A 23,920-nucleotide genomic window follows, 5' to 3' on the forward strand; every position below is an offset into this window, starting at 1 on the left:
GCGCTGCCAATCTCCCCCATTCCCTTGCATCGCCATACAACAGCTCTAGTGCCCCTCTATTCTCTACGTCCATTGTCGTCGACATCCTTCCAAGCCCCCCTCTCCTCTAATAACTTGAAATTAAGACTTAATAAGCTTAATTTTAAATAATAGTAGATGCAATGGCATTAATTTTAAAAAAATAAACTGTCGATAAATCTCGAACGGTTTTAAGTAGAGGCCTAGGGTTCCGGTGCAGAAAAAAGGCTTAGGGTTCTAGTAAAGCCACTTGGGATCAAGCAAAGGCGAGGGGTGCACATAAAGGACATTGGTGGCGTATAGGAGCTGGAGAACAGCGGTGCAAGAGAAAGGAGAGGGCAAAATGAGTTTCAAGTAGAAAAAGAATCTGAAAGGAAGGCTTGGGAGGATGCCGATGGCTCATGGGAGCCAAAAAATAGCGGCGCATGGGAGCCGAAGAATAGTGGCGTATAGGATCTAGAGGCCATTGTCGCATGAGAAATTCAGCGCTGGGGAGGAAAGGAGAGGAGACCAATTCCGCTTATGATGAAAGAAGAGGATAAATGGAGAGGGACTAATTTCGAACTCTATTTCTCTCTCCTTTGGGCTCAAGAGGGCGACTCCAGCGCATAAGAGCTAGAGATGGGTAGCGCACATGAAATCGTAGGATATATCTTGGAATGACAATAAAAGAGAAAGGGAGAGGGTGGAGCACATTTGAACTCCGTTTCTCTCTTTTTTTTACTTAATAAGTCGGTTTACGTGGATCACCCCTAGATCTTTAGATTGCATAGCGCTTCTTGATAGGACCGGTCTATCACTGAGCTAGTAGACCTAGTGGATCATCCATAGAACTTTAAATTGCATAGCGCTTTTTAATAGGATCGGTCCATCGCTGAGCTAGCAAATGTAGCGTAACTAATAATTTCTCGGTAAGAGAACCGACAGTAGGGCTTGCGCCCTCTTGTTACAAGAGAGAAAAGGATAGAGAAAGAGACGAAAAGGGAGAGAGAATAAGATAGAGGTCGAGAGGGAGGGGGGAGGTCGGTTCTTGGCTCACCAAATAGAGTTAGAGAGAGGGAGAGAGGGAGGTAGGGAGGGAGAGGGAGACTAGTTTTCTCGACCATCGAAGAGGGCAACCAAGTGAGGGAGAGGGAGAGAAGAGGAGAGGGAGAGAGAGGAAGGAGGCTAAGGCTTCAACAATGCAGGCCATAGACAGGTGATGCCGCGATAGGGTCTAACGATGCCATTGTGGAGAGGAAAAGAGGTCCACTCTATCGGCTAGATTAGAGTTAGGGATTCGTCTTCATTTCGGTGCTCTTCTCTCACAACTCATCATTCATCCATCGCCTCATCTCCTCCTCAAAGCTCGTCTTTGACATCTCCATCACTAGTGTGAACGAAAGATGGCTGGCAGCAAACCACCAACCACCCCAATCCCCTTTCTCTTCATCTCTTCTCCTCTTTTTATCTCTCTCTCCCTCCCTCCCTCCCTCTAGCGGGATCCCAATGGATGGCTTGCAGGAGATGTTAAGACACTTTCGACTCCCTCTCGCTCTCCCTATCTTGCTTACTGGAGTTGGTGGCAGGCTAGTAGCAACCTGCCCCTCCCTTGCTCTCTCTCTCTCTCTCTCTCAATCCTCTCATCCAACCTCCGACGATGCGGGCGAGATCTTAGCAACCAACACATGGGGAAGAGAGAGTGCATGAGAAGAGAAAACGAGAGGATAGAAAAGGGGGAGAGGGGGGTGGCGGAGTGGGGTGGTGTTATGCAATCGAAGAAAGAGGAGAAATAGAGGAGAGAGGCAACTATTCGAGCACGCCTCTCCCATCCCACACCATACTAATGTGACCGCAACCACTCTCCATTACTACTGACCTCGAGAGGGGGAGGCACATGATGCGATGAGAGGCGTACAGGGGCATGTCGTATGTGTTTGAGGGGAGTTGAACTCCCTCACATACAGAAGGGAGCTGAACTTCCTTTAATGTAGCTATATAGATTAGCCACCTACCAAAATGGTTGTGCAAAGCCATGCAATCTGTCAAGTAAATACTGAAGCATCTTGAGCCTATGCTAATTATGCGCACAATCATGATCTTTTCTCTAGATACAATCAAAATCAAGCTCCTGATCATTATAACTTTTTGAGAACTAAATGGTCCTATTTAATTTGACATTTTAATACTAAAGTTTTACACATGACTCGTTGATGAGGAATTTTGGTTTCACCGGTCACCATGTCCCTAGCTACAAAAGATTTTGCAAACAAGACAATTTAATTAAATTTAGATTTAAACAAAAAACCTTCCATGATAATGTGTTGCCAAACTGATAGAGATGAAGAGTTTTTTACAATTAAAATTCTAATCAGATAAAGAGAAATTAGGATTGACAGTGGAAGAGTGGCAAGCAAACCCAGATTAAGAGGAGTACCAAGGTTAAGAATTGGAACCTGTTTCATAGAGAAAATGTTTGAAGGCATTACAGAAACTAAAAAGTTGGCAAATATTTCCATTGGATTGAAGGATAGATATGTAGAGTGATGGATTAGAGTTCGAGTTTAATAGCTGAACAGAAAACTACATGAATAGACAAGCCCTATTTTCTGTTTCCTGCACTCTCAATTCTGAACTGAACCAAACGAAGGGTAATCTTTTTAGCAGGAAGTACGTACAGTGTGGCGTCAACAAACAACTCAGGAGACCAACATACAAACAGGCAGCTAAAGGACCTCATGTTACAACCTACGAAAGGGACAAGCACGCAAGCACCACCTCACAAGCACCACCATCAGTATCAATCAACAAAATAAAGTGAAAAATAAAGTAACTTTTTATTTTTCAAGGAAAAGCTCTAGCACCCGCCAAACAAATAGAGGCAGATAATTTTTCAGCAAATTTTCCTTCTAGTTCGATCTTTTATTTGGTAGAAAAAAAGGGAACTGATCAATTTTTTTGGAACCCGTCAATTTATCCGAAATATCATCAGTCCTTTCAACCATTCTAAGTTACTCTTTTACCACATACAGAAGGGTAAAAGGCATCCCTTGTTCATTTCTTCAATCTGGTTGTTCCCTCCGCATTCAAATCCTGAAGGTTCAACAACAGCTCATCAGAATTCAAGAACACACGGTTAGCAGAATTTGCAATTGTCCGTGCCACCTCCCGTGCAGCTTCAATCTGTCTTAAAGCCACAAATGCTGGATTGCTTGCAATTGCCTGTCCTATAAGCTCAGCACTCTTGGCCTCACCCTGATAACATGATAGGCAAGAAAACAATGAGTACAAGCAGATGCATAGGGACAAGCCCACATATATGCTTCTGTTTAAGAGAATTTTATGCATGCATAGGTCAACATGCCATCTGATTGCCCAGATACAAGGAAAAAACAAACAATCATAATATGCGCAAAAGAAAAGATTTCGAAATGCATGCCCATGAATGGTTTTTATGAAACATGAAATCAGTTTTCCCAGCTTCAAAAAGCTCAATCCTATATTGTCCTTTGAACATATGCCAACAGAATGCGAAAGAGGTTGCTGACCAGCCCAAGCATACCAGAGCAAATAGAAACTAATTCAAAATGGAAGGAACCTTAGCCTGAGAAACTGGATGATAGAATATCTATCTCGGCTTATCTCAAGGACTGCATCACGGTAATGTGCATGGACACTTCAGTTTTAATACTCACATGGTCAAAACATGTGCAAGGATCTTCTTCTAGTCAATGCATTGTCATTCGTAGACTGATCCTGATTGACAAATTGCCAAGTGCCCTAAGCGATATAGGTACATCTGATTTACAAGTAGTTCTTAACCATCAAAACCAGTTGGTGGCTGTTCCCAGTGCCACTACATATTCACTAGCTGCCACAGCCAGCAAGCAACTGCCATGCAGGTCACTGATATTTTTTTACCAAGTCTTTCCTAGATCTTTCACAAATCAACAACTAAAATTTTGATTTTTTTTTTTAAAAAAAAAAATCAAGGACCATGATCTGCAAAAAATCCAGACTGTTAAGGGTTCAGTCCATACGACATATTGGTTCAACGCAAGCACATAAAGAAGGCAGCAGATAGAGGCTCAATTTTAACAATCACCATATACAAGGCATAGGCTACTGGCTACTATGAAAGTTACTGAAAGAAATACTTCAACATTATAAGACTTCATATAACCCAAGCTCACCTGTGCTCTAATAATAGCACTTCTCTTATCTTGCTCAGCCTTTTCCACAACGAACTTGGCCCGCTCAGCATCCTGTGCTGCCACCTGTTTAGCTTCAATTGCACGAGTGAACTCCTTCCCAAAGCTCAAGGCTGTAATAGACACATCATCCAACACAATGTTGAAATTTGCAGCCCTCTCAGACAATATCTTCCGTATTTCCCTACTTACAGCCTGCAGAATATGATTAACTTCTTCAATCAATTTTTCTATAAACTACATACTAATTTTTTTCTTATGTATAATTACATGATAGACCACAACAAATTACAGGGTACAAAAAATATTTTAAATGAGTTTGTTCCAGAGTACCTCTCTTTGTGTGATCAGCTGGCTGGCATTGTATCGCGCTACAACAGCTTTCAAAGTTTCATGAATAACTGATGGGAGAACCCTTTCATTGTAATTCTCTCCAAGAGTACGGTATATTGTAGGCAAACGGTCTGGAAATGGTCGAGTAAGAACCCGAAGCCCAAGATTTACCTAAGCAAATATACAGGTTCCAGCAATCATAATACAGAGATACTCATAAGACTAAGGTAATTTGACTTTGCAAAAGCCTAAAAGATAAGTAGTTAAAGCACAGAGATATAGATATGACTAACTACTTGCCAAACAGCAACCTAAAGCATAAATTGATGAAATTGTCATTTAGTAATGATATTATTCTTGATCAATCATGACATGTTGTTTGGTTGAATCACGCAAATGAAGTTAGCAGCAACTAAGACATGAAGTGGCCATGTTAAGGTTAACAATATTAAAGAAAAAAAATATAAGAATATAAATAAAAAGAGAAAGGGATCATATAATATGTTCAGCATTGAGATTAGGTCAAGTCAAATGGGAAATCTTCATCAACAACAAGATATGTAAGATATTTTGGATGCCTTCTGTCATAAAAATTAATACAAGGGAGATCTTCATATATGTTGTTGCACCTCTTACTCTATCAAAAACCAATATCAAGAAATTTCAGTGGCATATATAACAAAGGGAAATTATCTTGTCTTCATCTGTAATTCAATATCTGCAACAAATCAAATGTTTCAGACTTTAAAAGGAATCAAACTAATCAAAGCTATTCCACAGGATAAAAACACTGCAAGCTTGGTCATTTTCAAGAAAAAACTGTAACATTTGTCTAATCAATTTTAACTAGAACACAGTTGGTAATGATCAAGAAAGCAGTGCTTGGGAGTAAGATGTGATGGTTGGGAGTTGGAAGATTGTCACACTGTAGGCATTCTAGGAAAACAAAACCTTCTGTCAGCTGTCAAATCTCAATGAAACATAGTAGCTCACCAAACGATACACCAGTCACCAGTAAATACCACAGGATTCCCCATCAGAATAGACCTGGATATGGATCAATATAAAACAGTCACAAATCACCAAATCTCTCATCTGAAAGGGGGACTTGTAAGGAGCTTTAATCTCCATGGCACAGCTCCTATCCAGTTCATCAAGCCCCAGATCGGAATGAGCAATGCCAAAGTTAAGCTTAAGAAAGGCACTAAAAGATGACACTAAGGCAAACCACAATGCAGCATTAAAAATATCACCACTCACACCCAAAATTGTTCAACATTTGTGTGTACGTTGAATAGTTCAAAGTAGTTAGATTTCAAACACATCTCTAATTTAAATTTCCAATAAATTGCTCTAAATCCCATATAAGCAAAATAATCATCAAGCAATAAAGATTCCTTCCATCATTTCTGAAAGTAAGTTTGATGTTACTTCCAAGAATGCTAAGTTAGGGCCATTGATTATATAGAACACGGAGTCAAATTAGCAAGCTAACACATGTAGATAACTTGCAGTACAATCATTTGTGCATCTAAATGGTTGAAGCATCAATTAACACACCACCTCCCCCCCAACCAAAAAAAAAGGGTCAAAATACAGTAGTTAAACATTAGTAGGAACTATATGCCAATAAAATGTACATTACAAAAAGTTGTGATTAAAGATCAATTTTATTGGTGAAAAGGAATGATACCATTTGCAGATCGTAACTACCAGAAGTGCTCTCTACAAGATGAGGACGGGCACGAACATCATATATGATAGGTCTCTCAAACCAGGGAATGATCAAATGTGTCCCTTCTGGATAAACCTGCATATAAGCTCCAATTAGACACCATAACAAATAAGCATCAAGCCCCAACCAAGCTATTCATATTCGACTTTAACAAATCCTCATATGCTCCAATCCATCCTCCAGATAAAAACTAAAACACTGTCAAATAAATGTCTTTAAATACATATGAATCAAAATAATAAATACATAGACAAGCAAGGAAAATGGCTGAACAGCCTATAGCGAACTTTCAAGACTGATAAAGAAACAAAACGATCCTACAAGAGAAGTACATACAAATTAACATATCTCCAAATTCACATTGTACAAATTAGCTACAGCAAAATCCATTCACAGAACCACAATAAACAGGAAAAAGAAAGAAAGAAAGAAAACGACCATTCCGCTTGAAGTGGCACATTCATGGTGAATCCAAAATGTTTTATGCATGAAACAAGCACCTAGTATAACTGTTGCTGGTGGTCCAAACCGAGAACGATTGGCACAGCGGTGTGAACGGGGTTCCCTTGGAGTTGGGTTGATTGCGCTCCACCTTCCACCGGGAAACCTGCAAGCAAGCCTCGCACCACCACTGGGGTAGTGGGGGCCCTCCGACGATCAAGTCAGAGGAGATTGAAGGAGAAGGAGAGATAGCAGCAGCAGGTAAGAGAATACTCTGGAAAACCTTTGCTTACCCTCCCCCTTCTCCCCCCCAGCCGCATATATACCAGGCTGGGGGGTCTTTCTGGGGGGTTGGTCATCGTGTGGCACGATGGAGTTGCCACTGGCATGGCCGTTACAGGGCGTCGTGGGGCAGCGCTGGGTACGGCCATGACAGGGCGTAGTGGGGCTCCGCTTTGTACGGCTGTTACAGGGGATCGTGGAGCAGCGCCGGATGCGACCGTTGCAGGGAGTAGTGGAGCAGGGGGCCGCAGCGTGCCTCAGGGGAACAGCCTGTCGTTGTCGGGAGATTGCCGACTCGGGGTCGGATGACTGGATCAGGGGGCAGCCGACTCGGGGTCGGGCTGCGGAGCCGAAGATATCCGACTCGGGGTCGGATTGCTGGATCAAGGGACTGCCGTAGTCTTCCTGGGCGCGCGTGCCGGTCACGTGGGGCATGGTGGCTAAATTCCCCCGTAACAGTAGCCCCCCACTTCCGAGCCTGGAACCAGGAGGGGAACGGGTGAAGGGAGTGATGCTTCGAGATTGCCGCCATCCCTCGGAAAGGCGCGCGCGCTTCGAGCTCCCCGCCTCCTTTATGGCGTATAGCGGTTGTCGCTGATCTGGCAGTCTGCGGATTTCGGCGGACATCCTTCCTTAATGGCGTCGATTCGCCTTTGGGGCGCGAGCGATCCTTCGGCAGCCAGGCGTCCTCTGGCGTCACCGAGGCGTCACCCGCCTTTCCGCCTATTTAACCGGGGGCCCTCCCCCGTCCGCTTTTCTCTTCGCAGGCATCTTCGAGTTTCTCCCTTGCGCTGCTGTCGTTGCCGTCGGACTGTTCGCTCGCTCCTCCTTTGACGCTCTCATTTTTCCTATCTTTTAGCTCGCCCAGTACATGATTCGTCTGGAGGAGAGCCACGAGGAACAGGCGAGGCTCCTGGCGAGGGCCGAGAGCCGACTGAAAGCAGTAGAGGAGGGAGGCCAGGCTGCGGCGGGGAGGACGACCAGGGACCTCGAGACGAGGCTCCAGGTGGCCGAAGAGCGGGCACTCGGCTTCGCCGCCCTCGAGAGGCAACTGTTGGAGGCTCAGGAGCAACTCAAGGTTGCCTCGGGTCTCGAAAGCGAGATCAGGAAGGCGGAGGAGCGGGCCGAAAAGCAGTCCCGGAAGGCTGCCGACTTCCGGGAGAGGTGGGAGAAGGCCCGGCAGTCAGCCGACAACGCCCGCAACCGAACCCGGTCTCTTGAAGCCAAGCTGGGCGAATTGGAGTCGGTCTTGGAGGAGTCCCGCGCGAGCGACCAGGAGCTTCGTTCGCGCCTGGAGGAGGCCGAGGCTGCTCGCATTGCTGCCGAGGCGAAGCACAAGGAGGCTCGGGCTGATCTGCTGAGGGTCTCCTCCGAGGCGGACGACCGGATTGTGGCGAAGGTCATGGAGGCAAAAGCTCAGATTACGGAGCGAGCAGAGGCGGCGCTGGCCGAGAAGAGCGCGGAAATCGGGCGTCTGGCGGTACAGGCCTATCGTCAGTCCGCTGAGTTCATCCGTGACATGTCGGAGGCGGTACAGGCCTATCGTCGGTCCGATGAGTTCGTCCGTGACATGTCGGACGCGGGGTCCGACTCCTTTGTCTTAGGCTTCGATGAAGGCTTGGCAAGGGTGTCGGCCAAATACCCCGGGATTGACCTGAGTGGGGTCTCCCTCCTCGACTCCCCTCCGGCGTCATTGCCTGCTGATTCTCCAACTGCCTCCCTACCCCTTGCGGACGTGCCCGACGTTCCCGACCCAGGGGTTCCTCCAAGCTGACCCTCTGTACCTTTCTTTGTCCTTTTCTTTGTATGTTGGCGTTTTGCCAAGTTGTATGGGTCTCGGCCCTGAAACAATGAAAGTTAATGCAAATAGAGTGTTTCTTCATTTCACTTTCGTCCTTCCTCTTTTTAACTCTTGGTAGCGTCTCGCCGACTCCTAACTCTTGAAGTTCTTCCGGCGCTAGGCCAGGCATCCGAGGGTTAGGCCTCAGGAAATTCTTCCGGCGCTAGGCCAGGCATTCGAGGGTTAGGCCTCAGGAAATTCTTCCGGCGCTAGGCCAGGCATCCGAGGGTTAGGCCTCAGGAAATTCTTCCGGCGCTAGGCCAGGCATCCGAGGGTTAGGCCTCAGGAAATTCTTCCGGCGCTAGGTCAGGCATCCGAGGGTTAGGCCTCAGGAAATTTCGCTCGTTAGTCGGCCAAGGCTGGCGCAAGCCGAGGCGACCGGTCGGGGCTTCAGTCTAGTCTGCTCCCGGGATGATCATCGGGTTAGCCTGGCATCCGAGGGCCGAGCCTCGGGAGATTCCGCTCGTTGGTCGGCCAAGGCTGGCGCAAACCGAGGCGACCGGTCGGGGCTTCAGGCTAGTCTGCTCCCGGGATGATCATCGGGTTAGCCTGGCATCCGAGGGCCGAGCCTCGGAAAATTCCGCTCGTTGGTCGGCCAAGGCTGGCGCAAGCCGAGGCGACCGGTCGGGGCTTCAGGCTAGTCTGCTCCCGGGATGATCATCGGGTTAGCCTGGCATCCGAGGGCCGAGCCTCGGGGAATTCCGCTCGTTGGTCGGCCAAGGCTGGCGCAAGCCGAGGCGACCGGTCGGGGCTTCAGGCTAGTCTGCTCCCGGGATGATCATCGGGTTAGCCTGGCATCCGAGGGTCGAGCCTCGGGAAATTCCGCTCGTTGGTCGGCCAAGGCTGGCGCAAGCCGAGGCGACCGGTCGGGGCTTCAGGCTAGTCTGCTCCCGGGATGATCATCGGGTTAGCCTGGCATCCGAGGGCCGAGCCTCGGAAAATTCCGCTCGTTGGTCGGCCAAGGCTGGCGCAAGCCGAGGCGACCGGTCGGGGCTTCAGGCTAGTCTGCTCCCGAGATGATCATCGGGTTAGCCTGGCATCCGAGGGCCGAGCCTCGGGAGATTCCGCTCGTTGGTCGGCCAAGGCTGGCGCAAGCCGAGGCGACCGGTCGGGGCTTCAGGCTAGTCTGCTCCCGGGATGATCATCGGGTTAGCCTGGCATCCGAGGGCCGAGCCTCGGGAAATTCCGCTCGTTGGTCGGCCAAGGCTGGCGCAAGCCGAGGCGACCGGTCGGGGCTTCAGGCTAGTCTGCTCCCGGGATGATCATCGGGTTAGCCTGGCATCCGAGGGCCGAGCCTCGGGAGATTCCGCTCGTTGGTCGGCCAAGGCTGGCGCAAGCCGAGGCGACCGGTCGGGGCTTCAGGCTAGTCTGCTCCCGGGATGATCATCGGGTTAGCCTGGCATCCGAGGACCGAGCCTCGGGAAGTTCCGCTCGTTGGTCGGCCAAGGCTGGCGCAAGCCGAGGCGACCGGTCGGGGCTTCAGGCTAGTCTGCTCCCGGAATGATCATCGGGTTAGCATGGCATCCGAGGGCCGAGCCTCGGAAGATTCCGCTCGTTGGTCGGCCAAGGCTGGCGCAAGCCGAGGCGACCGGTCGGGGCTTCAGGCTAGTCTGCTCCCGGGATGATCATCGGGTTAGCCTGGCATCCGAGGGCCGAGCCTCAAAAAATTCCGCTCGTTGGTCGGCCAAGGCTGGCGCAAGCCGAGGCGACCGGTCGGGGCTTCAGGCTAGTCTGCTCCCGGGATGATTATCGGGTTAGCCTGGCATCCGAGGGCCGAGCCTCGGGAGATTCCGCTCGTTGGTCGGCCAAGGCTGGCGCAAGCCGAGGCGACCGGTCGGGGCTTCAGGCTAGTCTGCTCCCGGGATGATCATCGGGTTAGCCTGGCATCCGAGGACCGAGCCTCGGAAAGTTCCGCTCGTTGGTCGGCCAAGGCTGGCGCAAGCCGAGGCGACCGGTCGGGGCTTCAGGCCAGTCTGCTCCCGGGATGATCATCGGGTTAGCCTGGCATCCGAGGGCCGAGCCTTGGGAAATTCCGCTCGTTGGCCACGCGCCTGTCGCTTGCCGCTCGACGGGATTTCTCCGTGGCGAGCTACGATCGTGTTTCTTCTCCTCTCCAAGCGTCGCCTGGGGAACACTGGAAGGGCATTAAATGCTAATTAAAGCGTTACCTGGGAAATCGGATCGCCAGTTGCTGCTTGCAAGGAGTGTCAGTTAAGCGGCCGCGATACGCGCGCTCTTCGAGGCGGATGCGGCCTGGGCGCGAGCGGAGATACGTGGGCCGCGGGATACACGCTGCCCGGAGTGTCCTGCATGAAGAATGCAATTAAGGAGAACGACTCTTAGGAGATCGTGGGAGGATACGCCTCGAGAGCCGGAACGGCTCCGGATTCGGTGCGCCCGCCTTTATTGGAGCCACCCGCATCGGAACGACCGGGGGGCCTCAGTTTGGCTATAAATATAAGTGCAGGCGCGGTGGAGCCTGCCAAGCCGGAGCTATTCAGGTTGCCATGGTTCGTGGACCTCCTCTCCGGCGTGTGGCTGGGAAGCCCCCGCCGGAGGAACGGGAGGCGCGCCCCTCGCGACTTCCGCCAACTAGCCGTTTCATCTGGGATCAACAGGGAGGTTCTCCCCGGCGGAACTCCGCTCTAGGCGTTTCATCCGGGATCACATCCCCCCTCCTTTCAGCCCCGCCTCCCGATTGAGCTCTGCGCCAGACGCTTCATCCGGGTTCGCGCCTCCTCGCGCTCTTCTCCCTTGTGTTCCTTCCCTCCCCTTCTCCTGGGGAGGACCGGAATATCCCTTGGAGGTGGCGTTCCTCTGGAGGCAGCGGGAACTCCTCCTTCGTCCACTTCTTCTTCGTCCGCGCCGGCTCTTCGTCTTTTGCGTGAGGCGTCGATGGCGCCTCCGGGGAGAAGCACCCACGCCCGGTGGGATTGCAGCTGCTTCGGATGGAGGGTTCGGGATCCCAGATCTTCAGCTCCACGGAGTCTCCACCTCTTCCTTGTTTTCTTTACTCCCCAATTCTCCTCTGGGAATTCTTTGTGATCACACGAACACACCGTTGTAACCAGGAATTATTGAAATGAAAAGAATTGTACATTTTTCGAACTGTCTTCCTGGCTTTGTCGTTCTACTGGTAATACACCCGCAGGTTAGCGGAATTCCAGCTCCTCGGAATTTCTCGACCATCTAGGGCCTCCAACTGGTAGGAGCCAGGTCGGTTTACCCAGCAAACCCTATACGGGCCTTCCCAATTTGGCGCCAGCTTCCCACCTTCCGCGGGTTGAGATGCTTTGGCTCGCCTTAGCACCAGATCTCTGATTCTGAAAAGTTTCGGTCGGACCTTGGAGTTATAATATCGGGCCACCCTCCGCTGATACATCGCCATCCGAACCTGCGCCATTTCTCTTGCTTCTTCCAAGAGGTCCAGGTTTCCTCGGAGTTGCTCCGAATTGGCCTCGGGTCGGTGCGCGGCCACCCGGGGCGAGGGGAGTCCGAGCTCCACGGGAACAACCGCTTCCGTGCCATAGGTTAGGCTGAAAGGCGTCTCCCCGGTAGGGGTCCGATGCGTGGTCCGATACGCCCAAAGGACATTCTCGAGTTCTTCGACCCAAGCTTGCCCCGTCCGACCAATTCGCGCCTTAATTCCTTGGAGGATTGTCCGATTTGTGACCTCGGCCTCACCGTTGGTTTGGGGATGCGACACAGATGTAAACCGATGCTCGATCCCGAACTCCTCGCAGAAGTCACAGAAATGCTTGTTGTCGAACTGTCGACCATTATCCGAGATGAGGACCCGAGGTACCCCAAATCGGACAATGATGTTTTTCTTCACGAACTTCCGGACTTGCGCCTCCGTGATAGTGGCCAGCGGCTCTGCCTCCACCCACTTGGTGAAGTAGTCGATTGCAACAATCAAAAATTTCCGCTGAGCTGAAGCGACGGGGAATGGTCCGAGGATATCCATTCCCCACTGTGCGAAGGGCCAGGGCGCGGTGATTGGTGCCAAGGGGACAGAAGGGACTCTCTGGACGTTGGCGTGGCGCTGGCAGGCGTCGCATTTCCGTACGTGATCCTTCGAGTCCTCCAACAAGGTAGGCCAATAATAGCCTTGCCTCATGATCTTGTGCGCTAAGGACCTAGCCCCCAAGTGCGATCCGCAGACGCCCTCATGGACTTCGCCGAGGACGTAGGCCGCCTCCGAGGGGCGGAGGCACCTTAAGAGGGGGGCGGTGAACGAGGTCCGGTACAGCCTCCCTTCATAGAGTACGTAGTGGGCGGACTTCTTGACAAGTCGCCGAGCTTGATCTTCGTCTTCAGGGAGGATCCCTTCGGCGAGGTAGGCGACGAGCGGGTCCATCCAAGACGGCTCCGGATCAATCGCCATCACCGCTCCAGCCTCGCCGATGCTCGGGGCATCCAGGGTCTCCAGGTAGATTGCCCTCGACAAGTTGTGCGCCTCTGTGCCCACCAAGCGGGACAACCTGTCGGCCCTGGCATTTTCGCTTCTGGGGACCTGCTGGATGTCGACACTGCCGAGGTTGGGAATGAGTGCTTGCACCTTCCGGACGTAGTTCTGCATGGTCGGGCTCCGGGCCTCGAACTCCCCACGAACCTGCCCGACCACCAGCTGGGAGTCAGTGAAGACCTTCAAACGCCGAATGCCGAGCTCCCTGGTGAGTTTGAGTCCCGTGACTAGGGCCTCGTACTCCGCCTCGTTGTTGGTCACTGGAAATCCAAACCTCAAGGCATACTCGGCTATCACTCCATCAGGACTGGTAAGGACCAGCCCGGCCCCTCCACCCTCGGGGTTCGACGACCCATCGATGTGAAGCGTCCAAATCGGGAGGTCGAGGCTGGGCGTGTCCGGCGGTTTAGGTTCCGCCTCCTGCACCGTGCACTCAGCGAGGAAGTCCGCGAGCATCTGGGCCTTGATGGCGGGTCGAGGCTGGTAGTGGATGTCGAACTCACCGAGTTCTACTGCCCACTTCACCAGTCGTCCCGCATTCTCGGGGTTGCTGAGGATCTGCCGTAGTGGTTGATCGGTTAAGAGGGTGACCGAATGAGCCTGAAAATAGGGGCGAAGCCTCCTGGTCGCGGTCAGCAGCGCGAAGGCGATCTTTTCAGCCTTCGTGTACCGCGTCTCGGCATCCCGTAGGACCCGGCTGATGTAGTACACAGGCTTCTGGAGCTTTGCCTCTTTCCGAACCAGCACCGCACTGACCGCGGTTGGGGAGACCGCCAGATAGAGGTAGAGCATCTCCCCTTCTTGCGGCTTGGACAGTAGGGGAGGAGACGCCAGGTATTCCTTGAGCTGGTCGAATGCTGCTTGACATTCGGCCGTCCAGAGGAAGTCTTTCGGGCGTTTTAACACCTTGAAGAATGGTTGGCAGCGTTCGGCCGATTTTGCCACAAATCGTCCAAGCGCGGCGACCCTTCCAGCGAGCTCCTGAACCTCCTTTACTTTGGTCGGAGGGGACATACCTTGGATGGCCTTGATTTTGTCTGGGTTGGCTTCGATACCCCGCTGGTTGACAATGAAACCGAGGAACCTCCCGGCCGAAGCGCCGAAGGCGCACTTCGCTGGGTTCAGCTTCATGCGAAACTTCCGCAAGGTGGTGAAAGTCTCCTCCAAATCCGCGATGTGCTGGTCTGCATGGCGGCTCTTCACCAGCATATCGTCCACGTACACCTCCATGTTCCGGCCGATTTGCTCTTTGAAGATTTTGTTGACGAGGCGCTGGTAAGTGGCGCCAGCATTCTTCAGACCGAAGGGCATTACCTTGTAGCAGTACAGCCCCCGGTCTGTTATAAAGGCAGTTTTCTCCTCGTCCTGTGGGGCCATCATTATCTAGTTGTAACCGGAGAAGGCGTCCATGAAAGACAGCAGCTGATATCCGGAAGTCGCGTCGACCAGTTGGTCTATTCGCGGAAGCGGAAAGCTATCCTTAGGGCACGCCTTGTTCAGGTCGGTATAGTCGATGCACATCCTCCACTTCCCGCTCGCCTTCCGGACAAGTACAACATTTGCCAGCCACTCGGGGTAGCTTACCTCCCTTATGAATCCTGCCTCCAAGAGCTTGTCTACCTCCTGGTCGACCACCTGGATCCGATCCGGGGCACAGTGTCTCTTCTTCTGCTTTATTGGTCGGTGGGTCGGGTCGACGTTGAGGGCGTGAGAAATGACCTCCGGGTCGATCCCAGGTACATCGGCCGCCGACCAGGCAAATACATCGGCATTGGCTCGGAGGAATTCCACCAACCGGGCCCGAGCTCCCGAGTCGAGATTGGCGCCGACCCGGACCGTCCGGTCCGGGCGGCCTTCCTCGAGGGAAACTTCGACCACACCCTCGGCTGGCTCCCCCTGCCGCAAGGCCACCTCGTCTCTGGCGTCAAGGGACTCGACGCTTAGGGCTTCCACGGGCTTCTTCCCTTTGAGAGTCGCTAGGAAACATTGCCGTGCGGTCGGTTGGTCACCTCGGACCTCTCCGATCCCAGCCGCCGTGGGGAACCGCATGAGCAAGTGGTACGTAGAGACCACCGCACGAAGGGCGTTCAGTCCGGGTCGTCCGAGGATAGCGTTGTAGGCCGAGGGAACACGGACGACCAAGAACCCGAGTCGCACCGTGGCTTCTGCGGGTGCAACGCCCGCAGTCACAGGCAGCTCGACGACTCCTTCGGCCGGGACAGCGTCACCAGTGAATCCGATGAGGGGGGTGGATGTTTTGTGCAACAATTGTCTGGACAAGCTCATCTTTTGGAAGGCCTCGTAAAACAAAATATCGGCTGAGCTTCCACTATCAACAAGAACACGCCTTACATCATAGTTTGCCATAGTGAGGGAGATCACCATGGCGTCATCGTGGGGAGTCTGAACCCCCTTTACATCCTCATCAGAAAAGGTGATTACATTGCCGACCCTCTGCCTCTTTACGACGGCCATCCCTGATGCTTCCGCCGAGCCCCCTGCGTTCCTCACAGGCCGAGAGCAGCCCCCAGTGATAGTATGGATCACGCCCGCAACGGGTCGGTTCTGCTCCCGAGGCTCCGGAGGAGCCGGGTCGGCCGGACGCGGGTCCGCGGGGGGACGTCGGTCGCTCACATATCGACCGAGACGCCCCCGACGGATGAGAGCCTCGATCTCGTCCCGAAGCTGGAAGCAGTCCTCCGTGTCGTGGCCGTGGTCTCGCTGGTACTCACAGTACGCCCGAGAGGGCCTCTTCCCAGGGATCTTCCGCATCTGTCTCAGAGCCGGGAGATCCTCCCGCCCCTTGATCTCCATAAGGATCTGGGCCCGGGGAGTCAGGAGAGGGGTGTACCGGTTGAAACGTCGAGGCGGAGAACGAGGGCGTGGGGCGCCGTGGTTCCTCGCCGGCGACGGGCTTCTGCGCCGACGCTGGGGCGTCGGGCTCCTCCTCTGGCGTGCCTCTTTTCGCCTTTTCTTCCCAAGCTTTGGAGGGATCTCGGCGGCCTCCTTGCTCCGGTGGGCGGCCGCCTCCTCGGCGTCCGCATACTGGTTCGCCCAGGACAACAGCTCCGGGAAGCTCCGTGGCAGGCGTTTATCCAGGGAGAAGGTGAGTCTGCCCTTCCGGAAGCCACGCTTCAGGGCTGAAAGGGCCACCTCCTGACTCAGGTTCCGGACCTCCAGCGTAGCCTTGTTGAAGCGGGTAAGATAATCCCGCAGGCTCTCTCCCTCGTTTTGCCGGACATCAAAGAGGGAGTCGGAGACCAGTCGCCGCCGGCTACTGACGGCGAAGTGAGTGATGAAGAGGCGAGTGAACTGGTCGAAGGACCGGATCGAGTCAGCCTCCAGCCCGGCGAACCACGCCCTCGCCGGGCCACGGAGGGTTGCCGGGAAAGCTTTGCAGAGAAGGGGATCTGATGCTCCGTGGAGGAGCATGAGGGTCCTGAAACTCTCGACGTGATCCCGAGGGTCCGCCGCCCCGTCATAGGGCTCGATCGCCGGCATTTTGAAACCCGGCGGATTCGGGGTCCGCAGGATCCTCGAGGCAAGCGCCGGCTGGGAGGAGATCTCCAAGTCGGCGAAGGGATCTTTGGAATGGCCCTTCAGGACCTGGAGTTGTCGGTGGAGATCGTCCACCCGCCGATCCAGGGAGCGCGACCGGTGGGTGGGAGACAAGGAGCGGCGAGAGGGAGACCGACTGGAGCGCGGGTTCCTTGAGGACTGGGGGGTCTGGGAACGCGCCCGGGCCCGCCTCTCGTACCCCGCGCAACTCCGATGGGAAGGTCCCGGCAGAATGGAGCGTGCTCGAGAATCCTCCTCGCGCCGGCGCTCCTCCCCATGGGAGAGGAAGGAGCGCGGGTTGAGGAGGGCAGGCGAACGCTCAGGCAGCAGCGGCTCCTGAGCCCGCTGCGGCGCCCGGGACATCGCACCCTGCAGATTCTGCACCGCCTCCGCGAGGGTGCGAACCTGCTGGGCTAGCTGGTCGAACTGGGCGACTTCGACCGTCTGAATGGGCGGTGGGGCGGTGGAGTGTTGCTGAGAGCGTGTTGGAGATGCAGCGGCTTTCCGGCCAGAGGCGCGAGAGGCCCCGCGACCGGAAGCATTGGAAGCTCCACGACCACCTCGCCGTGCCATTACGATCGCTCTAAGATCCGTCCCTTCCTCTAGCGCCAACTGTTGCTGGTGGTCCAAACCGAGAACGATTGGCACAGCGGTGTGAACGGGGTTCCCTTGGAGTTGGGTTGATTGCGCTCCACCTTCCACCGGGAAACCTGCAAGCAAGCCTCGCACCACCACTGGGGTAGTGGGGGCCCTCCGACGATCAAGTCAGAGGAGATTGAAGGAGAAGGAGAGATAGCAGCAGCAGGTAAGAGAATACTCTGGAAAACCTTTGCTTACCCTCCCCCTTCTCCCCCCCAGCCGCATATATACCAGGCTGGGGGGTCTTTCTGGGGGGTTGGTCATCGTGTGGCACGATGGAGTTGCCACTGGCATGGCCGTTACAGGGCGTCGTGGGGCAGCGCTGGGTACGGCCATGACAGGGCGTAGTGGGGCTCCGCTTTGTACGGCTGTTACAGGGGATCGTGGAGCAGCGCCGGATGCGACCGTTGCAGGGAGTAGTGGAGCAGGGGGCCGCGGCGTGCCTCAGGGGAACAGCCTGTCGTTGTCGGGAGATTGCCGACTCGGGGTCGGATGACTGGATCAGGGGGCAGCCGACTCGGGGTCGGGCTGCGGAGCCGAAGATATCCGACTCGGGGTCGGATTGCTGGATCAAGGGACTGCCGTAGTCTTCCTGGGCGCGCGTGCCGGTCACGTGGGGCATGGTGGCTAAATTCCCCCGTAACAATAACCATTTACAATTTGCCAGCATATACAAGAAATAGTCAATTATCTACAAGAACAGATACCAACCCATCATCTCATTATGTAATACACAGTTCTTGAAGAAAATAATTCCAAAGAGGGGTGTAATAATGATACGTTTAAAAAACTTAAATGAGGGGTTTTCCTTCAAGCACAGGATCGTATAAAAGTATCAACCAAAATAAAAAAGAAATAATCCAGTAACGGACTCAATTTAAGACTCGGTATTTAAAAAATAAAAGAAAAGACCTCCAAATATAAAGCATTTCGAACCTTTTCCTTGATACCATAAATCCGATTAAAGACGATGGCGCGGTGACCACCGTCGACGTTGTAGAAACTGTTGAGGGCGGCGTAGACGCCGGCGCCGCCAAGGAGCGCCACCTTGACGAACGTACCCACCGAGCCGGCGCTGGGGAGCTTCGGAACCCTAGCGTTCTTAAAATTCATCTCTCCTCCTCCGCTCCACCTCAAGCCCCAAACAATCCAAAGAAAAAGAGAAGAAGGGGATCAAGAAATCGGGGGTTTGCTGCGAAATAGAGATTGATTTCGTTTCCGGAGAGAAAGAGAGAGAGGGCGGTGAACTGGGGGAAGGAGAAGAAGAAGGCAATGGCGTTCTCTCCCCAGAGGCTATAAGCGGTGTCGGCGGGTTTCCGCGTACGTGTCTTGCGAAAGAAGAAACTAGAGCGAATTGGATGGACGGCTTGGATTTTTTGGGATTAAGGACTTGATTGAGTTGGGTGATCTGACCTATACGGACGTGACACGAATCCAAGGTTCAGATTATCGGGCAACTATGCGTCTGAAGTCAAATTATCACGACACCAATCAAGTTGGATATGGATAACAGGATAAGAATACGATAAAATTGGAACAAGAATGAACTAAATTTACATACTACTTAATTGTTATGCACTGCATTTGAAAGAATTATCAAAGCGAGTTTCCTAATATCGAACACATATTTGTAGAAACCATATTGGTGATATATCCGATTAAGTGGTCTAATTAAATTATTGGTCCAACCACCAAGTCCACACTTCAGTCTTGTTATAATTAAAAATATTTTAAAATTTTAAATTTCATAAGTACAAAATATAATATAGATACATAACTATTTATAATTTTTTATTTTTGATGAAAATTATTCGTAATTTTTATGTTCAATACTACTTTCTAAAATATATTGATCTACATCCTGCATTACCCCTTAATTATAGTATAAATAAAAAATAGCCATGGCTTATTTAATTTTTAAGAAATGAAAGACAAGTTGTATATAGTGTAGAAAATATGTAAGATTTATTAATTTGTATTCTTAAAGAGTAAATTTTAGAAGTATTAAATGCATAAAATAATATATATTTCTTCAGTTATGTGTATATATATATATATATATATATATATATATATATAGTTTTATATCTGAAAGGAATTGTCTATTTTTTTTTTTATTGGAAAGAATTAATGATTAAAATAGCGAGAAAGTGAGATGTTTTGAATAACAGGTATAATTTTATTATTTTGATAAATTACTTCAAACTAATTGTTGCTCGGGTGGTTGAGAGATTCGATTTGATTTCTAATTCAATAACTTTACTTAAAAATCATCTTCATTTTTATGCCGTGGTGTCAACTATGATTAGACATCTCTCCTCAATCAAAAAGAAGTTTTGTTTGATAATGCTTTGATTGTCTATTTTTATTTTCGGAATATAAGAACATCGGACCATACCATACCTATATAATGAAGCCATTTTACTTTTGTATTTTTTTTTTTTAGAAAACTTTCAAACTATTGGGAGCAAATATTTACTGCTTTCAACAATGAGCGAATGGCAGAAGTTTTGGTATAAAGACTATCTTCCACATCAATATAATGAGCAGGATTTCACTAATTTGTAGAAAAACAAAAGTCAAAAGCGATGAAAAGAAAACAATCAACGAATAATATACAACCTCTAATTATATTTTACTATAATGAACAATATTCGCTAATCCTTCTACAATGACACAGTTTGACTGTCTTCTTTCATGTTAATAGTTATACATGAGCTTAATTGCTATAACTTTTATGCAGCTGCCACTCTTCTCTTATCACCATTCCTTCTGATCAAGACCCCTCCTCGGCCCTTTCATCATCATATATTGTAGTGACTACCTCCATGGATGCAGATATAACCAGCTTCCCTTTCCCTTCGCCACCCACCTTCTCCACCATCCTCTGAGCAAAAGAAGAGATCTCAGATGCAAAGTACTCACGGCTCGCTGAACCCAGGCACATCTCAGAGAGCATTCCATCCATGGCCATCTTCGACAGCTCCGAACTGAAGAACCTATGCATCCACTCCGAGAACGTCTTCTCCTCCACCGGAAACTCGCTTTCCCTTAGCAAGACATCGGTCTCATTGGTGCATGGACGCAAAACACACCGGATTTTCTCCTTGAACTGCAACTCGAAGAGTACTTCGTTGGGGTTCTCTAGATTGCTGTGATCGAGCACTGCAACCAGGTCGTAGGAATTGATTGTCGACGTCTCTGGATCGCCTTTTGAGTGCACGAACCAAGGAGAAGTTTTCTTTTTTCTGAAGAAGCGTGACATAATGCTGCCCTTCAACCTGGTAAGACTGGAGGGGGGAGACAATTCTTATCAGCACAAGGGATGGTGCAATGAGAGATATTGGAAGCACAAGAATTCTAAGAAGAGTTCGAGTTTGACTGGAGAAAGAAAGAGCTTTCACGAGGTGAGGAATTTTTGAGTTGTTCTTGACTTGCCACTCCTACCGTATGCCCGGCTTATGTGGGTTTCCCTGATCTGGTCTTTTTTTTTTTTTTGGAGGCATTGGGCTTTTTAGTCGGCAAAGCAGGAGTATGGTGATGGGAGAAGAGGCTGAATCCGACTAAATCAAACATATTTATGATGGTCACTAGGCCGGGTTGAGTCGGGTTAGTTAGGGCTATAGGACTGCCAGGATTGACCAATACTTGGCTTAACCTAATTACTTATAGCCTAATCTACATGAGTCGTGATCCAACCCAAACTATCCTACCTGGCTCAATCTATGTTTATAACCCTACTGAAAACTGATGAAAACCCTTGAGCCTCAACACCAAGAAGGGCTCGTCGGAATTCTACAGCAGTGATTCTAGTAATTGTATTTATTCAAGGATTGGATAATGTATTTGTGAAGATCTATACAGGTATGTGTTTGTTCTTATATCGATAGGTCTTTGGTAAAAAATTTAAATAATGCTTTTTAGCTAATTTTTTTTGATGAGATCCTAATTGTTACGGTATCCGGCTTAAAAAAAAAAGAAAAAAAGGAAAGACCTTAAAAAGCCTTTGATTGGATTCTGAGTGGCCAGTCCATTGAGCCACAACAATCCCAAGCACCGTAGATGGCAGACCAGGCGCTTGTACGTGGGCCAACAATACTATTTTAAAACAATACACAAACATAAAGATATAATCTCAGCATGATCACAAATATAAATAATTCACAGAAAACTGGATCTAAACATCTAAACGTACCTAGGAAGAGCCATGGATTGGCTAGCTCCAAGCTCTTTGCATTCACCACGTCCGCTGCTCGTAGTTCCCAAGAACATTGCAAACTAGTGATTGTATCAGCGGGCAGCGAGCTTCTCTATACGAAGGCCTTACGAAGCTTCTTCAACGCTGCGACTCTCGGTCATTGTCCTACTCCATATAGAAGTCATTTGAAGCTTTTCTAATACTATTACTGTTGCTGAAAATTGGACTCAGGGGCGACCGTGGGCTGAGGAGGAGGAGCTCCGGCAAGTGGTGTGTCGACGGACTGCGTCCTCCGGAGGACCTGCAAGAAGCCGGTAGCCGAGGTTTCCGATACCAGCCCTCCGATGCTTAAGTCAGAGGGGGCTTTTGTGGAGCAAATAGAGAAATTGCACGGAAAGAGGAGAGCCTGCTTTCAAAAGAAAATGTCCCCCTTTTATAAGAGAGGTGTAGGGATTACCTGTGACTGGACATGACTGTGCGAATTAATGAGTTGTCGTGGATGATTGGATGAGATCGTATGAATTAATGAGTTGCCGTGGATGATTGGACGAAATCGTGTGAATTAATGAGTTGCCGTGAATGATTGGATGAGATTGTGTGAATTAATGAGTTACCGTAGATGGCCTGAGATTTTAGGCTGGCTGGAGGTCCGTTGAGATCGTGCGCATTCAATTGTTGACAGTCGCTAGGGCGGAGATCGCGGGATTGGACCCCATATGAGGAGGAGAGGGGCTTGATTTCCGATGGAGCGGAGAGGTCTACTTCGTCCTTTGACTGGGTCTCCTTTAGGCCTGAGGTCGATCGAGCTCAATTTAACTGAGACTAAGGCCATAAGGTAGCGAGCTCTGAGGTTGGGCGTGCTAAGGTCGGGCACGCTGAGGTCGGGCATGCTGAGGTCGAGCATCTCGAGGTCGAGCGCCTTGAGGGTTGCTGCCGTTACGCTCGTCATCACGTGCCGGCGGTGTATCCACGTGTTTTAGGCAATCCATTTTTCCCCCAATACTATCCTCCGACTTACGAGTTCGAGCCGCTTACAAGCTCGGACGAAGGAAGTAATTGTCTTTATCATGTTGGTGGGATCAGACAGCTTTAATTTGCTCCGTCGTTCCACGCGCTTCGGGGCATCTTTAATGAGAGCACGAGGCAACACCCTTTTGCTTTTCGAGGCAATTTCGAGCCGTGGGCTCATGATGAGGCTTCGGAATCCGACGAGACGCCGCTTCGATTCTACTTTTAAAGCGTTGATCCAAGTTGATACGCCGTTTCGGTTTCCGAGGCTGACACGTGGCACGATCTAGACGGGAGGCGCGATTTGACTCTATCGATCCGAGCCATCAGGGGGGTCTATATAAACCCTGGCTTGGCCCTGAAAGCTCTCATTTGGCCGCCACAGCTGTTGCCTTTTTCTTCTTCCACTTTCTTCTCCCCTTTTCTTCCGATCGTTGTTAGTTTTCCCCGGCGGCGCTTCGAGGCATTTTTCGGCGATCGCCTCGATCCTTCACTTTCGGCCGTCGACGCTTTCGGCGAAATCCACAGTAGGTCTTCTACCCATGTTTGCTCGGAGGGCCGTCATTTTTCCTTTCTTTCTTCCTTCTTTATTTTCCTCTATCCCGTGAGTACGGCAATGTCAGGCGGTGCTTCATCTTCCGGTAGGGATCTTCCTCGTAGGAGAGAGGTCGCATCAGAGATGGGCCGCGGCCCAAACGGAGTCGGGTCAAATTTGGCCGAGGAGGAATTGGATATGATCCGGGCCCGGTTCTTCCCCTAACGCAGGTTCCACCTGGAGCCTGCGAGACTGGAAGACCGGGTGACTAGACGTCCTCCGAGTCGGATCGGAGTGTACGTAGAGACATTCTGGGCCGGCCTGTGGTTCTCTTTGCACAGGTTCGTGAACGAGCTCCTGGCAGCATACAAGCTCGTCCCAGCGCAGCTCGTTCCGAACTCGTGGAGGACCATTTTTGGATTCTTATCCCTTTGCCTCGCGCACGGGATATCGGCCTCGGTAAACGTCTTCCGTTGGTGTTTCATGCTGAAATCCAACCCCGTGGACAAAGAGTGGCTTTACCTTTCCCTCCAGAGCGGTAGGTCGTTCTTCCGAGGTACTCCTTCCTCCATTCGTGGGTGGAAGGAGAAATTTTTCTTCCTCTCCTCCGAGCGCACATGGGAATTTGACCCGTCGTGGGGGCAGCCCTGGCTCAGGGCCATCAACAAGCCCCCC

General features: G+C 51.0%; 1 protein-coding gene across 1 annotated transcript; it reads right to left on the reverse strand.

Moving 5' to 3' along the window:
* Window positions 1–2,810: 2,810 nt before the first annotated feature.
* On the reverse strand, window positions 2,811–18,828 carry LOC103704808 (prohibitin-1, mitochondrial-like). Its single transcript, XM_039133548.1, has 5 exons — window positions 18,441–18,828; window positions 6,235–6,351; window positions 4,542–4,712; window positions 4,191–4,403; window positions 2,811–3,252 (listed from the first exon to the last, which is right to left on the reverse strand). The coding sequence occupies exons 1-5, from the start codon at window positions 18,615–18,617 to the stop codon at window positions 3,052–3,054; spliced, it is 879 nt and encodes a 292-aa protein (XP_038989476.1). The 5' UTR covers window positions 18,618–18,828; the 3' UTR covers window positions 2,811–3,051.
* Between the last annotated feature and the right edge of the window lie 5,092 nt (window positions 18,829–23,920).

This window comes from Phoenix dactylifera, chromosome 14, assembly GCF_009389715.1.
Source record: "Phoenix dactylifera cultivar Barhee BC4 chromosome 14, palm_55x_up_171113_PBpolish2nd_filt_p, whole genome shotgun sequence".
Taxonomy (NCBI): Eukaryota; Viridiplantae; Streptophyta; class Magnoliopsida; order Arecales; family Arecaceae; genus Phoenix; species Phoenix dactylifera.